This window comes from Ceratotherium simum, chromosome 16 (assembly GCF_057802395.1).
Source record: "Ceratotherium simum simum isolate JZ-2026a chromosome 16, ASM5780239v1, whole genome shotgun sequence".
Taxonomy (NCBI): domain Eukaryota; kingdom Metazoa; phylum Chordata; class Mammalia; order Perissodactyla; family Rhinocerotidae; genus Ceratotherium; species Ceratotherium simum.
The window spans coordinates 50122833-50149908 of NC_141915.1; the positions used below are offsets into that span (position 1 = coordinate 50122833).

At 44.8% G+C, this 27076-nt stretch overlaps 2 protein-coding genes across 5 annotated transcripts in view; one reads left to right on the forward strand and one right to left on the reverse strand.

Moving 5' to 3' along the window:
* Positions 1-810: 810 nt before the first annotated feature.
* Positions 811-27076, forward strand: part of ARSG (arylsulfatase G) — a 109031-nt gene continuing 82765 nt past the window's right edge. For both annotated transcript variants that reach the window (XM_087441483.1, XM_087441484.1), the window contains exon 1: positions 811-973. The gene's annotated coding sequence lies outside the window, so the exon portion shown is untranslated. The remainder of the gene's footprint in view (positions 974-27076) is intronic.
* On the reverse strand, positions 6034-25578 carry SLC16A6 (solute carrier family 16 member 6). 3 transcript variants are annotated; one of them, XM_004432689.3, is made up of 6 exons: positions 25413-25578; positions 18185-18423; positions 15522-15665; positions 12499-12627; positions 9804-10619; positions 6034-8246 (listed from the first exon to the last, which is right to left on the reverse strand). In XM_004432689.3, exons 2-6 carry the CDS (start codon positions 18414-18416, stop codon positions 7996-7998), a joined length of 1572 nt encoding a protein of 523 aa, XP_004432746.1. In that variant the 5' UTR covers positions 18417-18423; positions 25413-25578; the 3' UTR covers positions 6034-7995. The 3 variants fall into 3 exon arrangements, with proteins under 3 accessions (XP_004432746.1, XP_014644680.1, XP_087297608.1); XM_014789194.2 differs by lacking the exon at positions 25413-25578 and adding an exon at positions 18527-20855; XM_087441482.1 differs by lacking the exon at positions 25413-25578 and having other exon boundaries at positions 15522-15745; positions 18185-18289.

Consider the following 27076-nt stretch of genomic DNA (forward strand, 5'->3'; position numbering starts at 1 on the left):
TCCTCAGCAAAAAAAGAGGAGGATTGGCAGATGTTAGCTCAGGGCCCATCTTCCTCTCGCGCGCGCACACACACACACACACACACACACGTCGGGTGCACATTATGTTTATGTAACAGCATTTACTCAGCAATCATCACTTAAGTTTTGTGTGTAACTATGGATTGCATTGTATTTACTTTTGGACAATTTCTTAGGGCTAAGTTTAAAAATGTAATTTGTTTACTGCACTAAATTTTATGGTAAATCTTTGTAGTTTTAAATTTATGATTTTCACTCTAACAAATCCATGCAGATTTTGCTCTGCAAATGCTGAATGAACAAGGTATTTAAGAATACAGAGAATTAATAACTTTCTTGTCCAAACACTGTTCTAGAAATAAGTGAATTTGGAAAGCTGTTCACCTTGGCGCCTGCGGAGTTAGCACCCCTCCGGTCAAGGGAAGGATTAAGTGCTAGCATGTCAGTCCGCAAAGACTTTTAAGGGGGCGGAGGAAACAGGAAAAGGTGGCTGGGATCACCCGTGGGTTCTTGTTCCGCTTGCTCTCTGAAGCACAAATGCCCCTGATAGGAATACTTGTCCTCTTCCAACCCTAAGCGGGCCGGACGGCCCAGCTGCTCCCTCTCCGGAGCAAGCGTGCTACAGTCGCAGCCGGCGGCGGCGGGAGCGCCGGGCGGCCCTGCGCGCGGGCCCTGCCCCCGCAGGAAGCGGCGTCGCTGTCCCCGGCTGCGCCCGGGCGGGGGCGCGGGGCCGCGGACCAGCAGCTGCGAGCGGTGCCCGCGCGTCACCTGCTTCCGCCCGGGACTTCCCCCGAGCGCCCAGAGCGCGGGCCGCCAGCTCGGCTCCTCCAAGCCCCCGGGCCCGGGGACCGCAGGACCGCGAGGGGAGCGCCCGGCCCACCCACGTGGCCGCGCTCACGTGGGCCGCGCGGCCGCAGGGCGGTGGAAATCGGCATGGCGGTGCAGCAGAGCAGTGAGTGGAACCAGTCCTCGAGTAGAGCGTGCAATAAGGGCTTTCTTTTTGAGTTTGAATCTTAGTCACTTCCTCCGTTCAGACTGATAATCTAGAGCAGCACCCTCCAATGGAAATATCATACGAGCCACATGTGTAATTTGAATTTTTCTAGTAGCCACATTAGCGAATGCAAAAAGAAGCAAGTGAAATTAATTTTAATCGTATATTTTATTTAATCCAATACATCCAAATGTTATCATTTCAACGTGTCACCAGTATAAATGTTATTGAGATGTTTTACATTCTTTTTGGTACTAAGTCTTCGTATTCTAGTCTGTATTTTACGCTTATAGCACATCTCAATTCCCACTGGCTGCATTTCAAGTGCTCAGCGCTCCACGTGGCTTATGGCTACCCTACTGGGCAGCACAGCTCTAGGTTAGTACTGATTTCTAGTATACATGGAAACGTACCTATGAAATTGAGTTAAGAGGAGAGAAAGACTTTTTTAAGGAAACGGTCATGGACGTCTCTGGGGGTACAGTGAGTGTTGACATCCAAGCTGAAAGGTGTAGACACTTGTAAGGGCCTCTGGATTCAGAATTGATTCGGTTTTGGATCTTGCTGTTGTTTTCTGTGGCGGATTGTTTTTTTACCTTCTCCTCCCATTGCCAAGGGCCTGGTATCTCCTATAAATGTGTTTTTATTTTTGGAAAGCAGAATTGTAAAGTGTTAATAATGTGGATGTTGCTTAGTTCATTTCACAGACGAGGAAGCAGGCCTGCAGTAGCCAAGTAATCTTGTGTGTAGTTAAACCAAAGGCAAAATTGGGCCCAGATCCCAGGTCTCCCTCATTTTGAGTTCTGCTTTGTTTTCACCGTGCTGCATGACCTCATAAGTAAAATAACGCAAGCAAGAAACCTAACCAATTTTTTCAGATTGTTTAGAGAAGTGGTTATAAGATTAAAATTTCTTTCAACTTCTTTGGTATTCACGTGGGACCAACTGGGGTTGCCCCAAATCAGAGAAGTCACAGTCTATGTACTTTGCCTTAGCACCAAAAAAAGAGACATTCAGTATCCAGAAAAGCACTTGCTACCAGTTGAAGCATTGGAAAAAAGCATCATAAAAAAACGTCTACTGGAAAACAGGTTAAGTTAAAACCAAATCTGCTGCAGGAATAGGTTACAACTGACTGCCCTCTATTGGCAATGTTTCCTTCCTTACAGCTGACCCGCCCATATAGGACACTGCTGGTGGGCATTTGAGACCCACTCAGATGCTGCGCCAGCAGGTTTTGATCACAATGCTTTCAGTGTCCTACGGCTATCCAGCTGCTTCACAGCAGCACCAGACTCTCTTGAGCTGTAATCATAAATAGATACCAATTTTTTCTCGTGTGTAATTTAAAAAAAAAAGTCAATGAAAAACAAAGAACTCAATCATTCATTCATTCAACAATATTTTTGGAGCACCACCTACTATGTGCCAGGCCCTGCCAAGCCTTGGGGATATAGCAGTGAACCAAAACCCGCTACCCTAGTGTACAGGTGGAAGAGACAGATAATAAATGAGTAAACACATACTTTTATAACGTAACATCAGAGTAAAGGAATAGAAACAAGCGCTGTTTGGGATAGGAGAGCCAGGAATGCCTCCTCAGGGGGGTGACCTTTGGAGGGGACCAAATTGAAGGGCTGCTTCATGTACACATCTCAGGGAAGGGTGTACCAGGCAAAGGGAACCACATGTACTGAGACCTGAGGCTCGTGTTTTCAAGAAGCCATAAGAAGGCAGCTGGGGTAGCCGCGACAAGGGGCAGTAACGGCATTAGGCCTTTCATGAAGAGCCCAGTGTTAAGGATTTTAGGTTTTAAATGTGATTGTGTCTGACCTGTGCTTTGAAAGGATTATTGTAAGGCTTCTATGTGGGAAATTAAGGCAAGGGCGGGGTGGGGTGGGTGTGTAACAAGAGTGGAAGTGGGCAAATCAGCTAGAAGATGATTGCCATAATCCAGCGAAGATGATACTGGCTTGGATCAGGGGTGCTGATAGAGTTGGCTAAAGGAGTCTGGTTCTGGATATATTTAGAAAGTAGAGCCAATAGGATTTGCTGAGGAGCAGGTCTGGGGAGGAGGATTAAGAGTTCTGCTGAGGACATGTTAAGTTGGAAATGCCCAGCTGGCACCCATGGCTGTCACATGGGCGTATATAAGCCGGGATCTCAGCAGTGAAGTCGGGACTTAGAATGGGAGCTGTCAGTGTAGAGAAGGTACTTAAAGTTTTGGTTGACTTCTAGGGGAGTAAGTTGCTGGGATAGTTAGCATTCTTATTCTTTTCTTGAGTTGCTGGAAAGATGTATAAATAATACAAATACATGGCCAGAATTTGTATTTTCTTTCCATAATCTTTGGTGAGCTATATTTTAGAAACTTTTATAGGGGCTAGCCCAGTGGCGTAGTGGTTAAGTTTGCACGTTCAGATCCTAGGCGCTGACCTATACCACTTGTCAGACATGCTGCTGACAACATGTGGCGGCAACCCACATACAAAATAGAAGAAGTCTGGCACAGATGTTAGCTCAGAGCGAATCTTTATCAGCAGAAAAAAAAAAAAGAAAAAAGGGGCCGGCCTGGTGGTGTAGTGGTTAAGTTTGTAAGCTCTGCTTTGGTGGCCCGGGGGTTTGCAGGTTGGGATCCCAGGCGCGGCCCTGCACACCGCTTGTCAAGCCATGCTGTGGCAGCGTCCCATATAAAGTAGAGGAAGATGGGCATGGGTGTTAGCCCAGGGCCAATCTTCCTCAGCAAAAAAAAGAGGAGGATTGGTGTCGGATGTTAGCTGAGGGCTAATCTTCCTCATTAAAAATAAAAAACAAACTTTTATAGATAAAGTGTTCTGGGATATAAGTTTTGCTGTCCAGTTTACCCTATAGGAAACCCATGTCACTGAAGTAATTTTGATTTGGATGTGAGAATTTTTCTTACGTGAAAAGCAAAGTTGCGGATTCCTGAACTTGCCGCTTTTCTTGTTCTGCATCCTCAGGGAGTCATTACAGAAATTGAACACCAGGGGGAGCTAGTTTCCTTACTTATACTCTGGTACCTGGCCCACCTGCTGGTGATGGTAGCCCTCACTTAGATTAACATCTATGTTAAAAACAAATCTGAAAAGGACAGCTTCTCTTTTCTCAGTGCAGTGTATATTTACAGGAGACCTGTTACCAAGTAACATGTCTGAATTGTCTTTAAATCAGTCGTTTTAAGTAATGCTCATAACCATTTAAAATTTTAAAGGCAATGGCTTTTTTTTTTTTTTTGGTGAGGAAGATTAGCTTTGAGCTAACCTCCATTGCCAATCCTCGGGACACCTGCCACAGCATGGCTTGACAGCATGGCTTGATATGCGGTGCGTAGGTCCGCACCCAGGATCGGACCCTGCGAACCCCGGGCTGCCGAAGTGGAGCACACGGACTTAACCACTGTGCCACCAGGCTGGCCCCTAAAGGCAATGGCTTTTAAACTCTAGATCCCTATTAGTGAGTCCCATATCTAGGAGCTTTTTAAAATAGGGATTCATGATTACTTCTGATTTAGAATATTCGAGGAGTATAGAAATCTAAATGTAACAAATACCTCTAGGTGACTTTAATGGATAGCTAGGCCAGAGGATCCTGTCTTAGAATCCATTTTCTGTTTTATCACCAGGTATTAAGCTAAAAGAAAGGCAAATAAATGCACAAAAGCTACATTACTCATTTTTGGAGTATAAAATTGATAACTTTGTTAAGAGGTTTGGGAACATTCAGTTAGGGATGCATTTGTCTCAAAAGAGCACGTGATCTTAACTCATTTTTACAATTGGAATAATTTTGCTTTTTGGGAGGGAAACAACTTACATTTAGGCTGAAACCTTATTAAGTTAGCCAGGTTACAGCAGAATCTCTGTAATCACAGGAAACAAAAACTTATAATTAACGTGCTATCAGCTGCTGGTCTTTCCTCTTTGGCACCTGTGATCTAAGAATTGTTTTGACCACAGTGACCCTTTCCTGTCATCGGGACTGTTAATTTACAGAGTTGTCCCCCTGGTGGTACCTGTCCATTCCAGGGTCACAGATGGAAGGAGCAGGGGTCGGGAACCACAGTCCACAGGCCAAATCCAGTCCATCACCTGTCTTACTTTACAGCCTGTGAGCTAATAATGGCTTTTACATTTTTATGTGGTTAAAAAAAATCAATGATATTTCATGATGTGTGAAAATTTTATGAAATTCAAATTTCAGTATCCATAAACTTTTATTGAAACAGCCACGCTCATTCATTTACATATTGTCTAGGGCTGATTTCCTGCTACAATGGCAGAGCTGAATAGTCATGACAGAGCCCGAGAAGCCTTATATATTTACAATCTAGGCCTTTACAGAAAAAGTTGGCCAGCCCCTGGCGTGGAGAGTCTGTGCTGTTTACTTAGAGGTTAGAACAGTTCTTAGGACTATTCTGAGTATAGATAGATAGACTTGGCTAGTACTCTCTGGCTACCAGGGTATCATTTCATTCATGCATTTTTCATTTAATAAATAATTGGGGCCGGCCCCGTGGCTTAGCAGTTAAGTGCTCGTGCTCAGGTACTGGCAGCCCGGGTTCGGATCCCGGGCGCGCACCGACGCACCGCTTCTCCGGCCATGCTGAGGCGGTGTCCTGCATACGGCAACTAGCAGGATGTGCAACTATGACATACAACTATCTGCTGGGGCTTTGGGGAGAAAAAGGGGGAAAAAAAAAAAGGAGGATTGGCAACAGATGTTAGCTCAGGGCTGGTCTTCCTCAGCAAAAAGAGGAGGATTAGCACGGATGTTAGCTCAGGGCTGATCTTCCTCACAAAAAAAAAAAAAAAAGAAATAATTAAGTTCAACAAACACTTCTTGGAAACATTTATATGTTTCTAGTAAAGTTAAAAGATTTTGCAGAAAAGAAAAGTTTAAGAAAAAGTTATTTATGCAACATGAATGTTCCTTGAGTTTTTATAACTTTAATTGGATCAAACAATGAATGCTGATGAGTCAATAAAAAAACAAATTAGTCTCTTTAAATAAAAAAGCCATACATTTATTGCAAATCTAGAAGTACCAGAATGTCACTAATACAGAACAAATCAGCAATCCTGTTTTAATTTTCTTCCAAACATTTAAAACTTTGATTATTGACACACTGAAATTGGCATACATTTTTTTTCATGCAGTTAACAGAATGAACACAGAGCAGATCGCTCAGAAATTAGTTATAAATAGTAAATTGTATTGAACATTCATAGTAAAAAATGTTGTAAAGTGCTGAAGTCACAAAAGTCTGCAAAACTACCACAAGCTCAAGGTCCTTCTCAGGCCGTGACAGAGGTTTGCTACATCCACCTTGTTTTCGATGTGTCTGTTTTTGACGGACACTGTCGTTTTCTGGCCCCCTCCAAAGTTTTACAGATTGTCTATTTCTATGGCTGATAAAATGCTATACAAAATGTCGCAGGTGGTGATGAAATACGCCACTTTCATTTCAGTGCAGAGAAAGATTCAAGCTTGTGTGTACCTGTAACCAAACAAGGCTTGTTCTATTTTTTCCCCCTGAGTTGTCATAAATTAACAGTAAAGACGAATAAAGATGGAACAGCAAAGTGCTGACCATCACCTGGACAGTGAGACTCAGTACGTATGACTAAGGAGCCCACCTGGTATCCTCACGCTCGCCCTCTGTACAGAAAATGCTAAAATGAGAAATACTAGACGCGTAGTGTAACTCCAAAACAAAACGATGACCAGTCACCTGATAACTCCGGCAACTCAGAGCAATCAAGGATTAGATAAGCTGTAAATTGCAACTTGTAACTTGTGATGGTAAAATAAATGTCTCTGCTACCCCAAGTGAAATACAGAAATGCTTCAACAGTTAGATGTTTTTTTAAAAAAAAAAATCAGAAATCCTTCAACAATTCAATGAAATATAACTCTGATCAAGAAGATCCTCAAGTATTCTTAGGTGATAAAACAAATTATTTTGAAAAGCTAAGGTGAGTTGCTGTTCATTATATTTTTCCCCTTTAAATAGCATACGTTTTCTTTAATCAAATTGGAGAATCATTACAACTTGGACTTTCATGAGAGTAACTTTACAAGATAAGAAGTATTCTTTGAGGCATCTAAACGACTGCAGAAAGGAGGTAAAAATGATGCTTATGTCTCAGATTTTATTTCTTTTGATTATTTTAATCATCCTAGAATAAATTAATAATAAATAGTGGTTTAAATTAAAGACACTACAATCACATATTTCTGAATAATTAAAAGCAACAGGAAACACATTTTTGAATGTCATTCTGTATATTCTGTATTGAAATACTTCTGGTAAATGACTGGCCATAAAAAGAAGTGGTAATCTTCACATTTATGAAGTTAAAGTTATATATATTGTTAAAATTTCCGTTTATTGGCCAAATGTTTGTTCTTAAACTGTACTTCATTTCCATGGAATATTTGGAAAATTGAGAGGTCATGATTTGTTCATGGAAACCTCAGTATTTTTCAAAGGTCTTTAAACAATTTGTTCCTATTTCTGAAAATGAGAAATTTTAAAAATGATTTAAGATTTTTTTTGAATGGCCAATTTCATTTCAATGACCTGGGCTCCATGTTGTTTTATAAGATAGTAGTTTATCACATGTGAGAGCTGTTAAACCACATTGCCGATTCACATCACTTTTTAAAATCGGAACGTGAACCAAAGAGTCCTTCTCTGTATCTCTGTATTGCTACCGAACGCAGCCAGATTTCTGTATGGAAGAGTGTTTGGTTGATTTTGTTTTGGCTTTAAAAACAAGCAAAAAGGAAAACTTAAAAGAAAAAATAAAAGGATGTTGGTAGTGGTGTTCACGAATACATTCCCTTTAAAATGTAGTTTTGAAAGTGGGTAGAGCCGTCAGCTCCTCTACCTCCCTGTGTCCCCCCACCCCGCACCTCCCCAGCCAACAGGGTGGCTGATGTTACATGAAAGTGGGTCATACTGGCTCCATTTTCATATGAACTTTATGCTCATTTTTCCCAAGGTCCATTTCTAGAAAGTCTTCAGGTATGTCTTGTAAAGCTTTCACACGATGACTCTCTGCCTTCGCTTCTCCTGCATCGTGATGCCGGCACAGTCCCCTCTTACATGGTCTCACGAGTGCAAGGCACATGGCGGCCATGAACATTCCAGCTGCGCAGGAGTAGAAGGCTCTGCTGTATATCTTACTCTGGTCCACCAACAGACCTGGAGAGAGCATTCGCGTCTGTTAGCAACATGGACACAAACCATCTCCCCCCGGGATGCCCTCAAATTCAGAAGCTGCTCAGGTTCTCTGCCTTCTTTGTTTTATCTCATTTTTCTAAAGAAAAAGAGTGTTGGGGCCGCCCCGTGGCCTAGTGGTTAAGTTTGGCGCGCTCTGCTTTGGTGGCCCAGGTTCAGATCCCAGGCGTGGACCTACACTACTTGTCGGTGGCCATGCTGTGGTGGCTCACATACAAAATAGAGGAAGATTGGTACAGATGTTAGCTCAGGGCAAATCCTCCTCAGCAAAAAAAGAAAGAAAGAAAAAGAAAAAAGAGCACTGAAGGTAGGATTCTTTTCTTGGTAGGGGAGAAGAACTAAATCAGACAAACATATAACATACTTAGCACCTGAGAAAATTATGTTGCTAACATGTTCTTCATAGGCTAACCCGTCCTAGTAGAGAGTCTAAAACATGAGACAGTTAGATGCGTGCTTCTTTGTAAAGGGAATATTCTTAAGCGAGAAAAAAGCACTCTTCTTTTCACTTGAATTCACTTCAGGTGTCTTTTCACATGAGGTAAGATTTCTAATCACAATAACTTGAAGGACCTATTTCATGTCAAAGATATGAAACATACCCATGTCCTTCCTACCAGGAAATATTCTGTAGTAATCAATTAAGTATGTGCAGAGGGCTGCTCTGTGCTTAGTTCCCTAACTTGAAGGGAAGAAGATGTTTCTGGGCCGGCCCCGTGGCTTAGTGGTTAAGTGTGCGTGCTCCGCTGCTGGCGGCCCGGGTTCGGATCCCGGGCATGCACTGACACACCGCTTCTCCGGCCATGCTGAGGCCGTGTCCCACATACGGCAACTAGAAGGATGTGCAGCTATGACCTACAACTATCTACGGGGCTTTGGGGTGAAAATAAATAAATAAATAAATAAAAAAGGGAAGAAGATGGACAGAAGTCCCTTAGTTCTGTTATTCCAAAAGTCAGAGGGTAATGAGGTTAAAAATCCATGGGTTCCCTCTAGCGTGTACAAGGCAAGTGGTAGAAAAAGCCCGGGGCAGCTTGGACCGCAGACACAGGCTGCAGTCCTAACTTGGCTTACATTCTTGGGCCTTCAATTTCCTCATTTTTTTTTTTTTTTTTGGGAGGAGGATCGGCCCTGAGCTAACATCTGCCAATCCTCCTCTTTTTGCTGAGGAAGACTGGTCCTGGGCTAACATCCGTGCCCATCTTCCTCCACTTTATAGCTGACACTGCCACAGCATGGCCTGACAACCAGTGCGTTGGTGCGCGCCCGGGATCCGCACCGGCGAACCCCGGGCCACTGCAGCGGAGCGCACACACTTAACTGCTTGCGCCACCGGGCCGGCCCCCAATTTCCTCATTTTTAAATCAAGCGTTGGCTCAGGTAATCCCTAATCCTGCCAGCTCTGAAATTCTATGGAAGTATAAAAATCAGTAGATTTTTAAAATTAGACTCGAACAGGAAGCTAGCACAATTAATAAGGGGATAGTAGACAAGGGTTTGTATTTTGTGTATTTAAATTACCTGCCAGGGGTGGGCCGGCCAGTCCTGCTATGCTCTGAATGAAGACGTAGACTCCCGCCGCAGAAGACATCTTCTCAATGCCCACGACGTCCTCTTCCGCGAGCAGGGGAATGTGGGTCCCTCCTACCGTCCCAACCATAAAACCAAAAAATATGCTACATGACATCAGACCCCAGAATCCAGTAGCAAAAGTAAAGGCAAACAGAGACACAGTCAATAAGATGACGCAGATGAGCTCAACGTAGATCTTACGAATGGGTTCTCTGTTCAGGACGAAACCAGCTCCAATTCTCCCAAAAACTTCAGCAATTGCCATTGTAGATAATAATAAAGCAGCTCGGTCCTGGTCAATGCCCAGACTAATGCCCAAGGGAATGATGTACAAGGAAGGTGCAAAGAATCCCAGTGTTGCAAAGAGACCAAATAATGCATAACAAATGAAACTTGTCTCTTTCAAGACTGAGAAGTCCAGTAACGGGGGTTTCTTATCGCTTTGCTTGGAACCGGCCTTCATCAAGATCTGCTGCGTGTCAGCCTTCGGCTCTACTTCCATGTTAGCGTGACTAGGCACATGTTTAGGTGAGGTAGTTAGTTCTACTCCTGAGTCAATGGAATCGATTGAGGTGCGTGTTTTCTCATTTTCAAGCATATATTGCACTTCTTTCCGATTTTCGTGTGCGGTTATTTTCGGTGACTCTGGTCCTCTGATAATGATTGGTCTCAGCAGCGCCCCACAGACGACAATGTTTAACTGTAGTAGGCCCACGAAGAGGAGACTGAACCTCCAGCCAATGTTCTCCTTCAGAGCCGTGATTGCTTGGATAGGTGGGAGCAGAAAAGAAATAAAATCTCAGGTCAGTAATGGACTCAAGACCCAGGAGACAATATTGAGAAGACATAAGGATTCAGATTGAGTAATGATTTTTGCAAAAATTTACTCAGCAGTGTGAATGCAGTCAATCTGTACCGTTATTGCAGATTTTGGTGCTCTTAGGAGTCAGTAAGGAGAAAATGTGCATAATAATTATTACATATAAGCAAAAATTTTCAGCCCAGGTCTCCAAAAGAACTTTGGAGGGTGCATTTTGCCAGGCAGAGACACAAGAAGTGAATTAAGCTTGTGACCTACATCCAGGTTTGGCAAACAGCAGGCTACAGGCCAGTTCCAATCGGCGTCCTGTTTTTGATAATAAAGCCTGACTGGAACGCAGCCCTGCTCATTGTTGACGTGGTCTACGGCTGCTTTTGTAACTGCGGAGTGAGTAGTTCTGACAGATACATTATAGTCCATGAAGTCTAAAGTATTTACTATCTGGCCTTTTAAAAAGAGAATTTCCAACCTTTGAGCTAGATCATTATACATCCGCTCATTCAATCCTGAGTCGTAATGGATTAAGTAAAAAATAATCTAAGAATCTGAAAGCTCATATGATTCACCCAGAATTAAATGATACAGTTCTAGGGTTTCTACTTTGTGGAACACCCTTAACTACCTGAGTCGTCCTCCTTCCTGCCAGTAAGTTGGGGCCTAGGCTGCTGACCAGAGGCTGGACGCAGGAATGTGAGCTGGGGCCTGGCCAAAAGGAGCATAAGCTCCATAGGGATGATAGAATAATGCGGGCCCCACAAGGTCTTAAAGTATACTCATAACGTCCCAGAAAGCTTCAGTGATGTTCCTGAGAATTTCATCTTACTGTACTGTCATTCTCGGAGAGCTGACGGGTATGAGAGCCGTGGTGACTTGGTTACCCAGAAGTCAGGCTTAGCAAGACAGCCCCACATTCCGGGGGGCTCCACCTACTTCTCCAGCATACCGTTGTTCCCCCATTCATATGGAAAACCAAGAACTGCAGTGTATTCTAGGTTTGGTATTTCAAAGTGCTTTACAGTCATCTGGCAATAATTGGGCTAATTTTCTGTACTCCATTTAACATATTGAGTGCCTACCAGGTGCCACAGATATGGCCGGTGCTGGGGAACAGAGCTGACTAAGATGCAGTCCCTAGCCTCAGGGCGTTCACAGGCCACCGATTCTCCCCTCAAGGGCTTACTCTGAAAAATTCCAAACCCATAGAAAAGTGGAAAGAATGACACCTTGTACCTACCCGCCCTTCACCTCAATTCAACAATTAACATTTTTCTCTGTCTCTATTTATATGCACACATACATTCATTTTTCTGAACTATATGAAAAGCTTCAGAGATTGACATGTCACCCCGAAATACCTCTACATGAATCTCCTTTGAACAAAGTGCAATCCACTGACAACATTCATCAAGAAATGGCAGAGCAAGAAATGAGTCTGAATCTCCAAGGTGAACTACCACTTGTTAGAGTGTAATTCACATATTAATGGCTCTTTTGACAAAGGAGAGAAATAATAGCATGAACAATCCCAAATCATTAAATTATTTATCTTGGAATGGATGTTTCAAGCCTTCCCGCTGAATATGTGCTATGAAGCTTCCTATTTATGTGAACTTGGCCTAGTATTAAAGTGTTTGAATTCCCAAAATGGGGGTTAGGGAGGATAGGTCCCAAAAATGTGCCAGAGAAGAGAAGGGAAATAACCTTTCCTTATGCAGACAGTTGAAGTCATCCATTAGCCGACGCTGGCACGAGTTAGTGCAGCAAGAATAGCTGAGTGGCCTCCCCTCTTCCACATTAATACGTAGACTATTGTGGTCCACCTACCTGGTGCGAAGCCAAACATGGCAAAACATTCTCCTGTCGAAGCAACGGCAGTGACCACGGAGCGTCTTTTGTCAAAGTATTGTGACAGGATGGTGACAGTTGGGAGAAAACTAAAGCAGTATCCCAAACCTGTGAAAGAATGTCAAAAAGAACAGTGAGAACCACTTACAGACTGATGCCCAAAGGATGCATTCAAAGATCTGGGATTTTTGTGTTTATTTTTTAAATCATAAGTTCTGGAAGCTCAGTAATTCATGCTGGAAAAACGTGCTGTAGCAAAGAAAGATGGGTTTCATTAGAAGTCTGGATAAGCTGCCACAGTTGTTTTGGGATGCTAGGATTACAGAAACTTTTTTCTGTTTTTTTTTTTCCTACTTTTCTGCATTAAAAAAATTTATATAATTTGTTAGAATGGCTATAATTAACAAGACAAGAAATAAGAAATGTTGGAGAGGATGTGGAGAAAAGGGAATCCTTGTACACTGCTGGTGGGAATGCAAACTGGTGCAGTCACTCTGGAAAACAGTATGGAGATTCCTCAAAAAATTAAAAATAGAAATACCATATGATTAAGCTATCCCACTACTGAGTATTTATCCAAAGAACATGAGAACATGAAATCAACAATTCAAAGAGATTTATGCACCCCTGTGTTCATTGCAGCATCATTCACAGTAGCCAAGACGTGGAAGCAACCCAAGGGCCCATCAATGGATGAATGGATAAAGAAGATGTGGTATATATACACAATGGAATACTACTCAGCCATTAAAAAAACACAAAATCTTGCCATCTGCGACAACATGGATGGACCTTGAGGGTATTATGCTAAGTGAAATAAGCCAGACAGAGAAAGACAAACACCCTATGATTTCACTCATATGTGGATGATAAACAAACACATGGATGAGGAGAACAGAGTAGTGATTACCAGAGGGGAAGGGGGTGGGGGGAGGGTGAAAGGGGTAAAGGGGCACATATATATGGTGACAGATAAAAACTAGACTATTGGTGGCGAACATGATGCAGTCTATACAGAAACTGATAATAATGTACACCTGAAATGTACACAATGTTATAAACCAATATAGCCTCAATAAAATAATTTAAAAAAAACACAAAAAACATGGTATATACATACAGTGGAACATTATTTAGCCTTAAAAAGGAAGTTAAAATTCTAACACGTGCTAGAACATGGATAAAATTTGAAGACCTTATGCTAAGTGAAATAAGCCAGTCACAAAAGGACAAATACTGTATGATCCCACTTATATGAGGTCCCTACAGTAGTCAGATTCATAGACAGAAAGTAGAACGGTGGCTGCCAGGGGCTGGGGGAACGGGGAGTTAGTGTTTAATGGGTGTGAAGTTTCAGTTTGGGAAGATATAAAAGTTCTGGAGGTAGATGGTGGTGATGGTTGTACAACAATGTGAATGTACTTAATGCCAAGGAATTATACACTTAAAAATGGCTGAAATGGTAAATTTTATATTATGTATTTTACAGGGCAGTCCTATAAGTAAGTAACTTCTTGATCTCCCTTCCCGCTCCTCTCTCCTCCCTGCACTAGTCCTGGGGAGGTGTGACTTACAATTACAAACAGTGACTAAAGGGCAGGAGGAGCCAGGAAGGGGGAAGCTGCCCATACCCAGGCCTGCACCAGCCAGGGCAGGGAGCTGAGGTCTGAGCTGGGAGGGATAAGCGCTAGACTTCCAGAAAGTCTCGTCTCTCAATAAAGATTGCAGTGTTAAAAAAAAAAAAAAAAAAGTGGAGCCAATTCTAAATAATTTGCTCTTCTCTCAGCTGCAGACAGATCTTTTGCAAATCCCTACGAAGAACTATCACAAGAGCCAGCCCTGATGGCCTAGTGGTTAAAGTTGAGCGCTCACCGCTTCAGCGGCCTGGGTTCGCTTCCCGGTCGCAGAACCACACCACTTGTCTGTCAGTTGCCATGCTGTGGCAGCGGCTCACATAGAAGAACTAGAAGAACTTACAACTAGGATATACAACCATGTACTGGGGCTTTGGGAAGGAGGAAAAAAAAAAGAGGAAGATTGGCAACAGATGTTAGCTCAGGGCAAATCTTTTCCTGCCAAAAAAAAAAACCTCCCCAAAGCCTTCTTTAGAGAAAGAAGATTCTTAGAAAAAAAATTAAAAGAAAAAGAACTGGGCCGGCCCCGTGGCTTAGTGGTTAAGTGCACGCACTCTGCTGCTGGCTGCCTGGGTTCGGATCCTGGGCGCACACCGACGCACCACTTCTCCGCCATGCTGAGGCCGCGTGCCACATACAGCAACTAGAAGGATGTGTAGCTATGACATACAACTATCTACTGGGGCTTTGGGGGAAAAAATAAATAAATTAATTAATTAATTAATTAAAAAAAAAAAAACTAGCGACATAAAAAAAAAACTGGCAACATAAAAAACCTATATAATTCACAATGGACAGAACTATTACTGAATATAAGACTTCCATTTGGAAATAAATGAGTTTTGATATGTGCAGAAATATATGAAAACTTTAAAAGCATGCAAATCTTAACTAAGGATATATAATGTATATATATAATAGATGAGTAATGTATGGACTCCTTTTAAAGGGAAAAAAGTTTTTTCACACTCCTAAGAATAAGTCCAGCACACTGCAGGCCCCCTACAGCTTAGGATCCTTGGACCCCAATTTGAGAAATACCGGCTAAAGCAATTCAAATCTTACTTTGTGAAAATGATGTCTTTCGGCTGCAAACTACTGCAAAAGAGAAGTTATCTTTCTCATTGGGGAACATTAAAAAAAAAACAGAAAGAAATCAAACAAAAGCTCTTGAGCACTTGAGAACAGGGTCCCGTATCCCCTGAAGTCCATACAGCTCAGTTCAAAACCACTGATCTGGGACATATTCATTTTAAAGAAAAAAGAGAAAGAGAAAAAGAAATACTGTGGGTTGGATTCCCTCCTTCCCCTTCCTTGTTCTTCAAACTAAGTATCTGGAGAACTTCTGAGCCCCGGAGAAACACTTACCAGAGATGAGGCCAAGTGCAATGTACATGTGGTAAACCTTCTGAGCAAAGGAGGCCGCCACCATCCCTGTGCTAACAAGCAGCCCGCCCGCCATCACCACCAGGCGGTGTCCAAAACGAGTGCTCAGGACGGTGGAGAGGGGAGCTGCAGTAAAGAATATACAGTGATATTTTAACTCCCAGAGGTGTAGGCGTCAGCTTTGATAAGATTCCTTCTTCTATGTCCTGAACATGGAGGAGACGTAAAATACAGAATACATTTTATGCAATGGTTACTTAAGTCAGCTCATGAATTGCTTTAGTATTTGTTCAAATTGGACAGTACATTCTTTGAGCTCCTTAAAGAGAAAGCCAGAATAACAGTATAAAACTTACATCTGTATTTTTAGATGAAACATTTTGACTCCCCATGAGTGCCTATAAAATTAGACATGCGTTTATGTTATTCTGTAATAAAAATGGGTTTTCCTCTGATTCCTTGAATCTTTTTTTTTCCTATACTCACTGCTATGGATTCTTTTTTAAAAAGCTCCATTTAGGGTCAAATCCTAGCCCAGTTTCATTTGACTTTTCTGAAAATGATATGAAAGTATAGTGACTTCTCAGTTATGCACACCAAAAGGAGGATAGGGATGGGATAGATAATTCAAAGTGGCTGATGAATTATAATTTGTGTAGCTTCTGTGCTCTAGAACCCCTAGGACATTTAAATCTGGCAAATCAGTTTCCTAGGCATATGTTACTTAGGCTAACATGGATACTGACGTCAAGTATACCGAGATAAGGGAGCTGTTGCGAGTTGCGTGAAGAAAGATCAACAAGAACGTGCTGGATAGAAGGGGTTAAAAAAAAAAAGACTAACTTTTGTTGTGGTTGGTCCACACATATCTATTATGCTAGTAGAATGTAAACTAATACAGTCACGCGTTGCTCAACAACGGGGATATGTTGAGAAGTGCATCATTAGGCGATGTTGTCATTGTGCGAACATCATAGAGTGTGCTTACACAAACCTAGATGGTGTAGTTTACTACACACCTGGGCTATATGGTACTAATCTTAAGGGACCCCCGTTATATATGTGGTCCATCGTTGGCTGAAACGTCATTATGTGGCATGTGACTGTATTGAATATAGCTCATAATGAAACCACTATCATCATTTTCAGGCAGCATGCTGGCTCAAAGCATTAACTTCTAGAATAACAGCATTTAGAAGAATTATTGTCTCGTATAATGGTATTAACTGGAAATTTCTTGTTGACTGTATTGTTATCTTTGGTTATGAAAGAGCCAAGAGGTGAGCTTTGGGATTTTCTTTTTATTTAGATTACCAAATGTAAAATGTTGGTTCTAATTCATTTAAATGATCTTTCTGAGAAAGTAAACATTCCACAATTAAAAAATTCAGTGTCTTAATACTCAATTAAACTGGTACTAGGAGTTCTTCCGTAAAACTTGTAGGAGACAGTATCCAGCCTAATAAGAGAAATTTTTCCTTTACTCAGTGGATTGCCTCTGTAAGACACTGTATGGCTGAAAACTAACTACATTTAAAGAAGGGCTTGGAAAACCTCAGAGGCAGCAGTGCCATGACAGGATATTAGGGTAAAGTTAGGGACGTTTAAGGTCAGCCTGGTTAACTTTCTGAGGTGAGTTCAACAGCCTGTTCCCTCAAAAAACCCTTGGCGTGGTCCCTGACAGACAGATAAACCAGCCTGAGACCTCATAGGCGTGTCGAATTAGGACTATGGGACGGAAGTCAGTATATTAAAAATTATACTAAAACCCCACTTTATTTGATGCTGTTGGATCTGGGAGTACCGCACACTCATTAACCAGTGAAGTCCTGTAGGGAAGCAGCTGTCTGGAATTCAGTGTCCCCTCTGGAGAATATTTGTAATTTTATGCTATATCCTTTGACACACCCCATCTTTCTTCTTCATGGAGCTCCACTTCATGTTACGAGACCAGGCCTAGTATGCTGCGCACTTTTTTTTTTTTTTTTTTTGTGTGTGTGTGTGAGGAAGATCAGCCCTGAGCTAACATCCGTGCTAATCCTCCTCTTTTTTTGCTGAGGAAGACCGGCTCTGAGCTAACATCTATTGCCAATCCTCCTCCTTTTTTTTTTCCCCAAAGCCCCAGTAGATAGTTGTACATCATAGTTGCACATCCTTCTAGTTGCTGTGTGTGGGACGCAGCCTCAGCATGGCCGGAGAAGCGGTGCATCAGTGCGCGCTCCGGGATCCGAACCCGGGCCACCAGTAGTGGAGCGCAGGCACTTAACCGCTAAGCCACGGGGCCGGCCCCCCTGCTGCGCACTTTTGATGTGGCTTCTTTAGAAAATGATTACATTCCCATAGAACTGGGGTTTACTGCTGTTCTCAAAGTAATCTACAGGATCCTAAGAGTGTTTAATACTCTTAATTTAAATACTTGTGTGTTAAATTGAAGGCAGTCAAGGCTGGCAAATAGGCTTTTTTCTTCAGGGCCTCTCATCTCTTGCCATCCCCCAATCCCCCAACACCATATTACTTAATTTAGGCCAGAAAGGGCCAACGGGTCAAACAAGGAAATGCAGCACAAACACGAGGAGCATTACGTAGTTACGCAAATTAAGAGAGACAGATGCTTATATAGTGTTTAAGCTGCAAGATGTACTCACCTGTAAACGTTAAGACAAACACACATATTGATACTATCCATGAGATCCTGCTGTTAGATTCATCGAAACTGTTCATTAAGTCATTAAAGAAGACCCCAAATGACTTGATGATGCCATAAGTGAAGACTTCCACGAAGAAAAAAGAAACAGCTACTACCCAGCCCCACCCTCCATCAGGCACTTGAGCATAAACATTGGCTCTGGAACAAAGCTGTGATTTCCTTTGGGTCATTCTTAATCTGAAATAAAAAGTTAAAAAAAAAAAAAAATTCAGACCAGCAATAGCACGAAGGTTGATGATTCTAATCTCTTTAGCAAACATAACAGATAAGAACTACTTACCCCATTTCTTAGGTTGATGAATATTTAAATCGTGCAGTTAGTAAAAAGTCTTTGGAAAATAATGTATATATATAAAAATCTTTGTGTTGTATATGGAGCCCCCAAAGAATTTGGAAGTAAGCTTTCCAAGCTGTGACGATTAAATGGGAAAAGTAAACAAACATAAGGAATCAGAACAGAATATTTAGAGGCACTTTGAAGGACAGAGAATGGCCACCAGACCGAGTATCAATGCTGCCCTTGAACTTGAAGACAAGGTAGGTAAAGGAAAATTGAACTGACCATAAGGAATGTTGATCAGAAATGAGGCCTAGAAAAAGGGAGGCTAAGAGGCAAACATTGACAATACATCTAGCACCTTCCACGAGATAAGTGCTTGAGATAGCCTATGCTTGAGGCCACTGGCCATTCATGTCATCCAGCTACCTCTCCTGGATCCCATTTCCCACTCAGCAACATTCTGATTATGATCTGGTGTCCCATGTAAATGGACTGCCTGGACAGAATGTGACTATAAATCAAAATGTGGGAATTGTCTTCTGGGAGTTTGTTCAGCATACGTTCCTCAAAGTTGATCACTACTTATGTATTAGCAACTGAACTTTTGTGCACACAACCAAGACTCTAGAATACGTGACCAAATAAGGCGCTACCAACTTGTGGGCCTGGGGAGCCAGTTAATGTAACTAAGTTACCCCTGACCTCACTAGGCTTTTCCGTTCAAACTGCAACACACATGGGAACAAGCAGACCTGTGCAGTAACACCGCTCACTAAGAGGAAACACTATATTTAACACTTGGAGGGAGGTAGTTTAACTTAAGTCTTCTGCATTGGACTCTAGCACACGAACACTATCCTTTTCAAAGCCTCTGCAATTACATACACTTTGAAACAGTGATGTGTACCTGTTTTTAGCCCCACTAGAAATTAATATCTATAATAATAAATGAGTCCATGGTCTTAGAGCTCTTTTTTTTAAAAATAGTTTTATGTAAACTTTTATTTTACTTCTTTTTTAATTTATTTTATTTTTTCCCCCCAAAGCCCCAGTAGATAGTTGTATGTCATAGTTGCACATCCTTCTAGCTGCTGTATGTGGGACGTGGCCTCAGCATGGCCGGAGAGGCGGTGCGTCGGTGCGCGCCCGGGATCCGAACCCGGGCCGCCAGCAGCGGAGCACACACACTTAACCGCTAAGCCACGGGGCCGGCCCTCTTAGAGCTCTTAATGGCAACCCACTTTGAGTTTAAGAATTCCCTACAATTATAGAATTGTATACAGGTGAATTTTCAGGATGTGTGTGTATCCTTTTTCCAATCATATATTGTCACTTTTGAGGACTAAGGCAGGTTTTATTGATTATGGCAATTGAAAAATAACAGGACACAATCTCATCTGTCCAGTAGACCTGCCAATTTCTGGTATTAGGATCTAATATTTTGAATTTACTTTGAAAATCTTAAAAAGCAGCAAATCTGACCTAACTTAATATTGTTCATCCTGTTGATAGCACCATTCCCACAGTAGCCTAGTATTTGGAAAGGACTGTGTACTCACTTTTTACCCTATTACTGTTAAATATTTGGTTGAATAAAATAGGGCACAAGATGCTTTAGGAAGTTTTTGCTCTCTGCAGCAAAGGTCTTTGCACTCTGCTGTGTCTCTGTGTGTCATTCCTGAGAGCAAAGGGAAAGGTGGGAAGGACCGTTAAATAGCTCAAGATGTAGGCTGAGCAGCTACACAGCAGGGGTGTCCCTGGTGTTCCCCAGCACTGAAAGCAACTGATTTAAGATGGGAGCCCGGAGCCCTCCAGCAAATGAGGTTTTCACAACACCCCTCCTTCATTAGACTTTCAAAATTCACTCCCCAGATGAGGCAGCTGGGACAGCAGAGTGACAACAGCACTAGGCTTAAGATTTAGAAGACAAAAAAAAAAAAAGTACTTCCCAATGTTGCCTTTAGAATGGTGCTTCTCCCCTAGGGAGGGGGTGTAGGAGGGAAGGTGGGGAAGTGGTGGTGGTGAGCCCACAGCTCAGGTCCTTGGCGTTCCCTCTTCCATTTCACCCCCACCAGGCCGTTAGTTGGAGCCATTCCTCGTGAAGCCCACGACTCCTTGACTAGCCTCTGAACTGGCTCCACGGGTCCCGTCTGATGAATCTTTCTGAAATGCTGCCTTGTCATGACATTTTTCTCTTTCCTCTTTCTGAAGGATAAAATCCACTGATTAGCCTGACTTTCAGTGTCCTTCCTAAGTGGACCCCAACCTATCTTTGTAGCCTTAACTCCTGTTCTAAGACTTGACTCGCCTGCCCTGGCCAAAATGGATTCCTCCTTGCCCTCCAGTCTAACCACCTTGCCTGTGGCCCTGCCCTTTCCCTAGGCTGGATGCCCCCCAACCCGCCCCTCCCCCTCGGCTGGCACCTGTAAGGTCCATCAAATCCTCCTTCCTTAATGCTTCCTCTGACCCACTCCACTGAAGGGCCTCTCTTCATGTGACAGATATCATTTGATAATGGGGTATTGTTTACTTTTATCCATTTATCTTATTGGCTCAATTCAATTATAAGCTCATGGAAAACAAAATCTGGGGCCTATAGTCTTCCCCCTCCCCCCCCGCCCAGTACCTTGCACACAGATTTTATTTATTTTTTCAACAAAGTACCTACTAAGAGCCAGGCCCTATGCTAAGCACTGGGGATACTACAGTGAAAAGGTAGAGATGGTCTCTGCCTCTAAGGACTTAAATGTTTGTTAATGGGAAGGAACCTTAAGACTGAAATGCATCCTATTTTAGAACCATTCAGCCACATCCTTCCAGGGTTCAGCACATTTCTGACAAGCAGTCAGGACTAAGCAGCTACTAAGTCTGAGGCCATGTTGGCACGATTGTTCTAACCCAGAAGGGTGCCCATAAGGTCTTAGAGTCTTACCAGAGGGCTCAGGACCAATAAATTGAATAAACTGAATAAAAATATATTGGGATAAAATTGATAAGGCCCCAAAGAGACAAACCGAGTCTTTCTCTAGCCTAAAATCACTGTGGCATCAAGAGACAGCATCTTTTCGCTGGATTGCATTTAGATGAGCGGGACTAGATCGCAGCTTTTGTATGAAGACGAGATGACCTCCCCATCATCAGAAGGCTCTGGGTCAGGCCAACGTTCCAGTTCTGGCGATGGGTGCCCACCTCTCTTTCTTTGCCTGTTAGGATCAGTGGTGTGGACGTGCAGAATGGGTGGGATTAGGATCAACTGGCAGCCCCAGAGTGGAGTTAGAATCACAGAATGTTACAGCTGAAAAGGGAATGTGGAGCTCACCTTGTCCATCTGATTGTAAAATCCTACTCATTTTGCAAAATGGGGAAACTGAGCCCCAGAGAGGTAAAGGGACTTGACTGATATGGTCCAGAATCAAATTTGCTGCCTCCCAGGGCCCTGCTGTGTCAGCCTACAGGACAGCACTGGCCAGGGAGGGGAGTTTATAGAGAGACTGTGAGGAGACAATTTCCTTCAAAGATAAATGCTCTCTTGACCTCTGTGTGTGAAGAGGTCTGTGAGCTGTTTCCCCATTTAACTGTGACCTTGAGAAAGTCACTGCACCTCTCTGGGCCTGAGTTCCTCATAGTCAAATGAGGAGGGTGGGCTGGAGAATCTTGAAGGCTCCCTCCAGCCTTAATAGCTGGAACTTTCGTATTTAGCACCAAGTGCTGTTAATCACTATTCCTCAGGCCAAACCTGGCAGCCCAAGGAAACCCGGGAGCTGGTGGGAAAGTGCAACTGCTAGATGGTTCTTGCAAAGTCAGCTGGTTAGAAGATGGCAGACTTTTGATTGCTCTACTTTATTTTCTGAGCCACCTCTGGGTGTTCAAATCTTTTGTTTGTTTTTTTAAACTTTGCTTTACATCTGTGCTGCTCTCCTGAAACTAGATCCAAATATAACTTTCACCTGCCTTCTTAGATTTTTGGAGGACAGAAGCTTTCTTATTATTATTACTGGGAACATCATACAGGAGAGATGACACCTCAGAACCTGCTCCGCCTCCAAAGTTTGTGCCTTTCTCATCCTAAAGCATCCTCTGCCTATTCTATTGAGCTTTGAAGATAAGACCAAAATATAGGATAAGAATAGAATAACCTGGTTTCTAAAACCTACTGGATGATAACTTCTGCATTTTGCATGTAAGATCATACAGAACAGGCACCTCCAGGGCAGTCAGCCCCTCTTTCCAGACCCAGTGCCTGGCAGAGTTTTGGCACACAGTATGTGCTCAATAAAAGTTTACTAAGCCAAGTATGAGTCCTGGGCTGCTCCTGAAGCACTGCACTGCTCTATCCTTATAAAACCGAGTCATCAAGTGAGGGAGCCCCTGGTTACAGAAGAAATCCTTTCCTGGACACTTCTTTCCTGTCTTCCATTCACTCAGCAGGCCAACTGGCTTAACAAACTATCGGCCTCCAAAGACAAAGCAAGAAACTAAGGCCTGAATTTTGAACTCAGTTACTTAGAAGCCTCTGTAAATTCCAGGTTTTGGGTTTATGGAATTTATCTGATGGGAAGAGATATTAGTTTACATGTGGGATCTAACTGGTGAGGCAAGCTGAGTGACTCTGTGGCCTTGAGCACATCACTTGGCTCCTTGAGTGTCAGTGTCATCAACAGGCAAACAGGGAGTGGAGCTAGACTCAGAGGATCTCAGATCTCTTCCTGCCCTATGAATCTACAATTCTGGGACAGCCTTTGCCTCTGCCTTGTTCTGAGTTATCCCGTCATCTTTCTCCATGCTTGTGGAGTCCTTTGACGCAAGGCCCATGGGTTTGTCTTCTTGAGGCCCTCGGGCATTATTTGTTGAATTTCTGTTTGCCATTAACTGGCTGCACAATCTTGGGGAAATCACTTAATCCCTAAATTGCATCATCTGTAAACACGAGGGTTAAACACAGTGGTCCTGAGGGTCTCTTCCAACTGTAAAATTCTATGCTTCTGAACGGGGGTCCCTGGCAGCCATCTTGCCTTCACCCTAATGTTCTTCCAAAGGAAGTATAAGGACCAAGTACGCTGGGCAGTCTGGAGTATTTCCTGTGAGCATCTGGTCGTGGTAACCTTAAATAAATGAGTATTCTGCCAAGGCTCGGAAATCTGCTATACCTGGGAATTGCACTGTGATTTCATTTGTGGAGACAAGATTTGTCTCAGGGGCATGAAGAATGCAAAATATTGGATTTTTATAGACCATCGGGGTGTTAGTCCAGGGTCAGTTCAGAGCAAATTCAAAATGCAGGCTTTGGATGGAAACGGTGATGGCTGCTGGTGTAAGCAAAGCCTCGGAAAATGCACTGCCAATCTCCATTCTTCTTAAAGGCGTAGCCTGGAGAACAGCTTTCGACAAGTTGTTTCCGGGCCCCAGTTGTCAAAACCAGTCTGTATTTAGGTGAAGTTCATTTGAATTCTCTATTAAAATAAAGAAAATCCCAAACCTAACCTGGACGGCTGCCTCAGCAGCTTTGTATCCCTGGATCTGACCGATTCACCCATTTTCCAAGATCATGATGTTGAAACCTGAGCCCCTAATTTGTGTCCTCCTCAGGAGTTCCACTGAGGAAAGTCCTTTTTTGGAAACCACAGAAGGAAAACTCAGGGTTCGTGGTACTCATTAAGATAGAAGGAGCTTTTCCACTTGGCTGCACAGTTTATTTACATACTGTAACTCTCTCTTGGCCACCCTTCCCTTAATTATGAGAAGAGGTATTTCTATATCCACCAGGCAGGATGTATTGTTGACCCCAAAAATGCCACGTAATAGTGCTTGGGGCATGGGGAGGTGCATCCCTTAGAGATTTCGGCATAAGCACTTGGTATTTTTTTGCGAACAAGACACTCATCTTACTATGGTTTGCAAAACGGTAAGATTACTGAGAAATCTCGTTCCCAGGGTAGAAACCATCTCCTTCGAGAAAGAGCTGGCACGGAGTGTCTAACTGTGCAAACACAACCAGCTTCCAGGTTGACAAATTGTAATTGCTCTTCCCCAGTTGGCTCCGAGGAGTTTTTTCTAAGACTAACGCCCCCCCGTGTTTGGTGACATTTTTCGTGCCACCTAACAAACTTCTATCACCTGTCTGCTGGGGGACGCTGGGGGTTTACTTTAAAAAGAAGAAAAAGAAAAGAAAAAAAATCCAGAAGGAAATAACCCATTTCTTCTGCAAAATCATCCTTCCTCGCTACGTAACTGCTCAGCTACACGGGCGCTTTCCTGCGGCTGGCGGCTCGGGGAACCTTGGAAGTTGAGCGGGACCGGCCGGCAGCGCTGACAGCTCTGCCGGTCAAGGTGTGGGACCTGCGCTCTGCAGGGCAATCCCTGCCTTCCCCACGTTGGCCGCCCCGGGTGTGTGTGTTGGGTCGGGGAGACAGGGATCCCCACTTTCCCCCAGTGGCCGCCCTGCGTGCGCGCGCGAGCCTGGGGAAGGTACCTCTGACATTTCGCTCCTGTGACGCGCAGACTTCATGCGGAAAATCCACGCAGGGGCCGAGCCCGGCGCCCCCGACTCCCCCGACGGCCTGGAGCCCCTAACGCGGGGCGGAGGGCACTCAAAAGCCAAGTCTGCCTTTAGGTATTTTCCGGACCCCAACTGTACCAGGGCCACGGACATTCAACTCTCAGCTGCCCACACTGGCCAGAGCGCGTCATCCCAGTGGCCCTGAGCATTCCCAACTGTCAGAGAAAGTATTTTTCGGAATAACCTTTCCAAAATGTTAAGATGTTAAGTGGTCTCCTCTGCCTCCCCCACCCTCGCCAAAAAAAAAGCTCCCAACACAGATTAAAAAAAGAAGAAACCCACAGCCCACAATCAAACTTTTCAACATGTAAAATAATAAAACCAACTCACCAAGTTAGAAGGGAAGAGAATAAACCCCAAAAGGCTCCCAATAAGGCGGAGGCTTGGCCTCCCCCTCCTTATAAGCCGCTCGGTAACATGAGAAAGGTTTAACCCCTTAGGGCGCGGGCCCGAGCCTATAGCAAGTTGGCTCCGGCGGGTGAGCGCCCGGCGCCGGGCCCCGGCCCCCCACCCACTCCCGCGCCTCGGACACCCCAGCCACTCCCTCCCCCCGCCCCCCACCCCGGCCGCCTGCGCCCGGGCCGTGCGTGCTGCTGCCGGCGCCCCGGCCCCGCGTCGCTGCCTATCTCTTATCCTATACCGGCTGCAGCCGGTCTCCGCCGGCCTCGGGGGCGCGCCGCCGCCGACCATGTGCTGCGAGGGCTGAGCGCCGCCAAGGAGGGGACAGGCCTGGCGCGCGCGCGCGCCGGCCCACGTGGACCGGGGCCGCGCCGGGCGCGCGCCCGCTCAGGTCCCGGCCTGGGGGGTCACGGAAGGTAACGGCGTCGCTGTCCGGCTTGGGGCCGCCCCCGCCAACGCCGTCGGGGTCCTTGGCACGCCACCCCCATCGCCTTGGCCCGGGCGCGGCTCTGCATGTCTGGCGCGACCAGACCTCGGCGCTTTGCTGCACTGCCAGTGGGAGTGCGGGCGTGTTCTGGGGCGCCTGCACCCTCTCTACGAGGACCCCTGGCCGGGCGCGCGCGGGGCCCCCGGGCCGCTTCCCTTCCGGCAGCTCCCCGGCGCGCCCAGCCTCTCCCGCGCCCTGAGGATTTGGGGATTTGGGTGGGGGGCGCGCGGGTGCGGCTACTCCGCGCCCGCCCGGAGCAGAACAGGTTCCTTCCAGTTTGGGTGTGAGCTGTGCGCGCGGCGCCGCGCACCCCGAGTTCCTCCTCCGGCGCCCACTTCCTCCAATTTCGTCAACTCGCGCTGCCCTACAGTTCCCCTTTAGGGCGAGGGGCGGAGTGCCACACTGGGCCCCAGGGAGCTAGCGGCCCGGCTGCTGTGGGTGCCTTGCTTTCCCCTCTTTGCTGCAGGAGCAGCAGCAGCACCAACAGCATCCACGTTGAAGGGATGTGAGCCGCCAGGCTGAGTCAGCATCCCAGGCCCCGGGCGCGCGCGCATCCTCCCTCCCGGGCGGAAGGCGACAGTCGCACAGGTGCATGGCTGCCTAACCCGCGGGGAGCTCCGGGTAGGGAGGGATCCTGACGTTTAGGGAATACGTATCCCTCATCCCTAAGTCCCCGACCTCAAGGTCACTGTAGACTCAGTAGAGGATGCACGGGAATCCTCGGTTACGAGCTCGTCATGGGCACAAAGCAGTGTGCCGGATCCCAGGCATTTCGCAGCCCGCGGGGGCGCGGACTTTGCTTCCTGGTCTCCACCTCACATCCCCAGGCCAATTTGGGACCTGTTGGAAAGCAAAGGCCTTATTCTCCCAGTTTTTCTGCCAACTTTGGCGCTGGCTGCTCCCTGCATTGGGGTTTGGAGAATGTGGTTCTAACGTCAGAAACTCAAGAGAGCCTAGTTTGGGAGTGTGTGCGCTGAGGGTCGCCACCGGGAGGAGTCGGCGATCTGAATTTTAATAAACATCGCTCCTTGCTCGCGCCCTGATTTTTCTCGTGATTTTGGGCTAGGGTCCACTGGGTTAAATGCCATACTGTGCTGTTAACAAGCGC

Excerpts from the sequence above, each read along its gene's own strand:
- SLC16A6 (XM_014789194.2), bottom strand. Across the intron at positions 15,666-18,184 it reads GTTTGTCTTAACGTTTACAG|CTCCCCTCTCCACCGTCCTG; the intron begins GTGAGTACATCT and ends TCTTTACTGCAG. Across the intron at positions 8,247-9,803 it reads GGCCGGCCCACCCCTGGCAG|GTCTGTTGGTGGACCAGAGT; the intron begins GTAATTTAAATA and ends TGCTCTCTCCAG.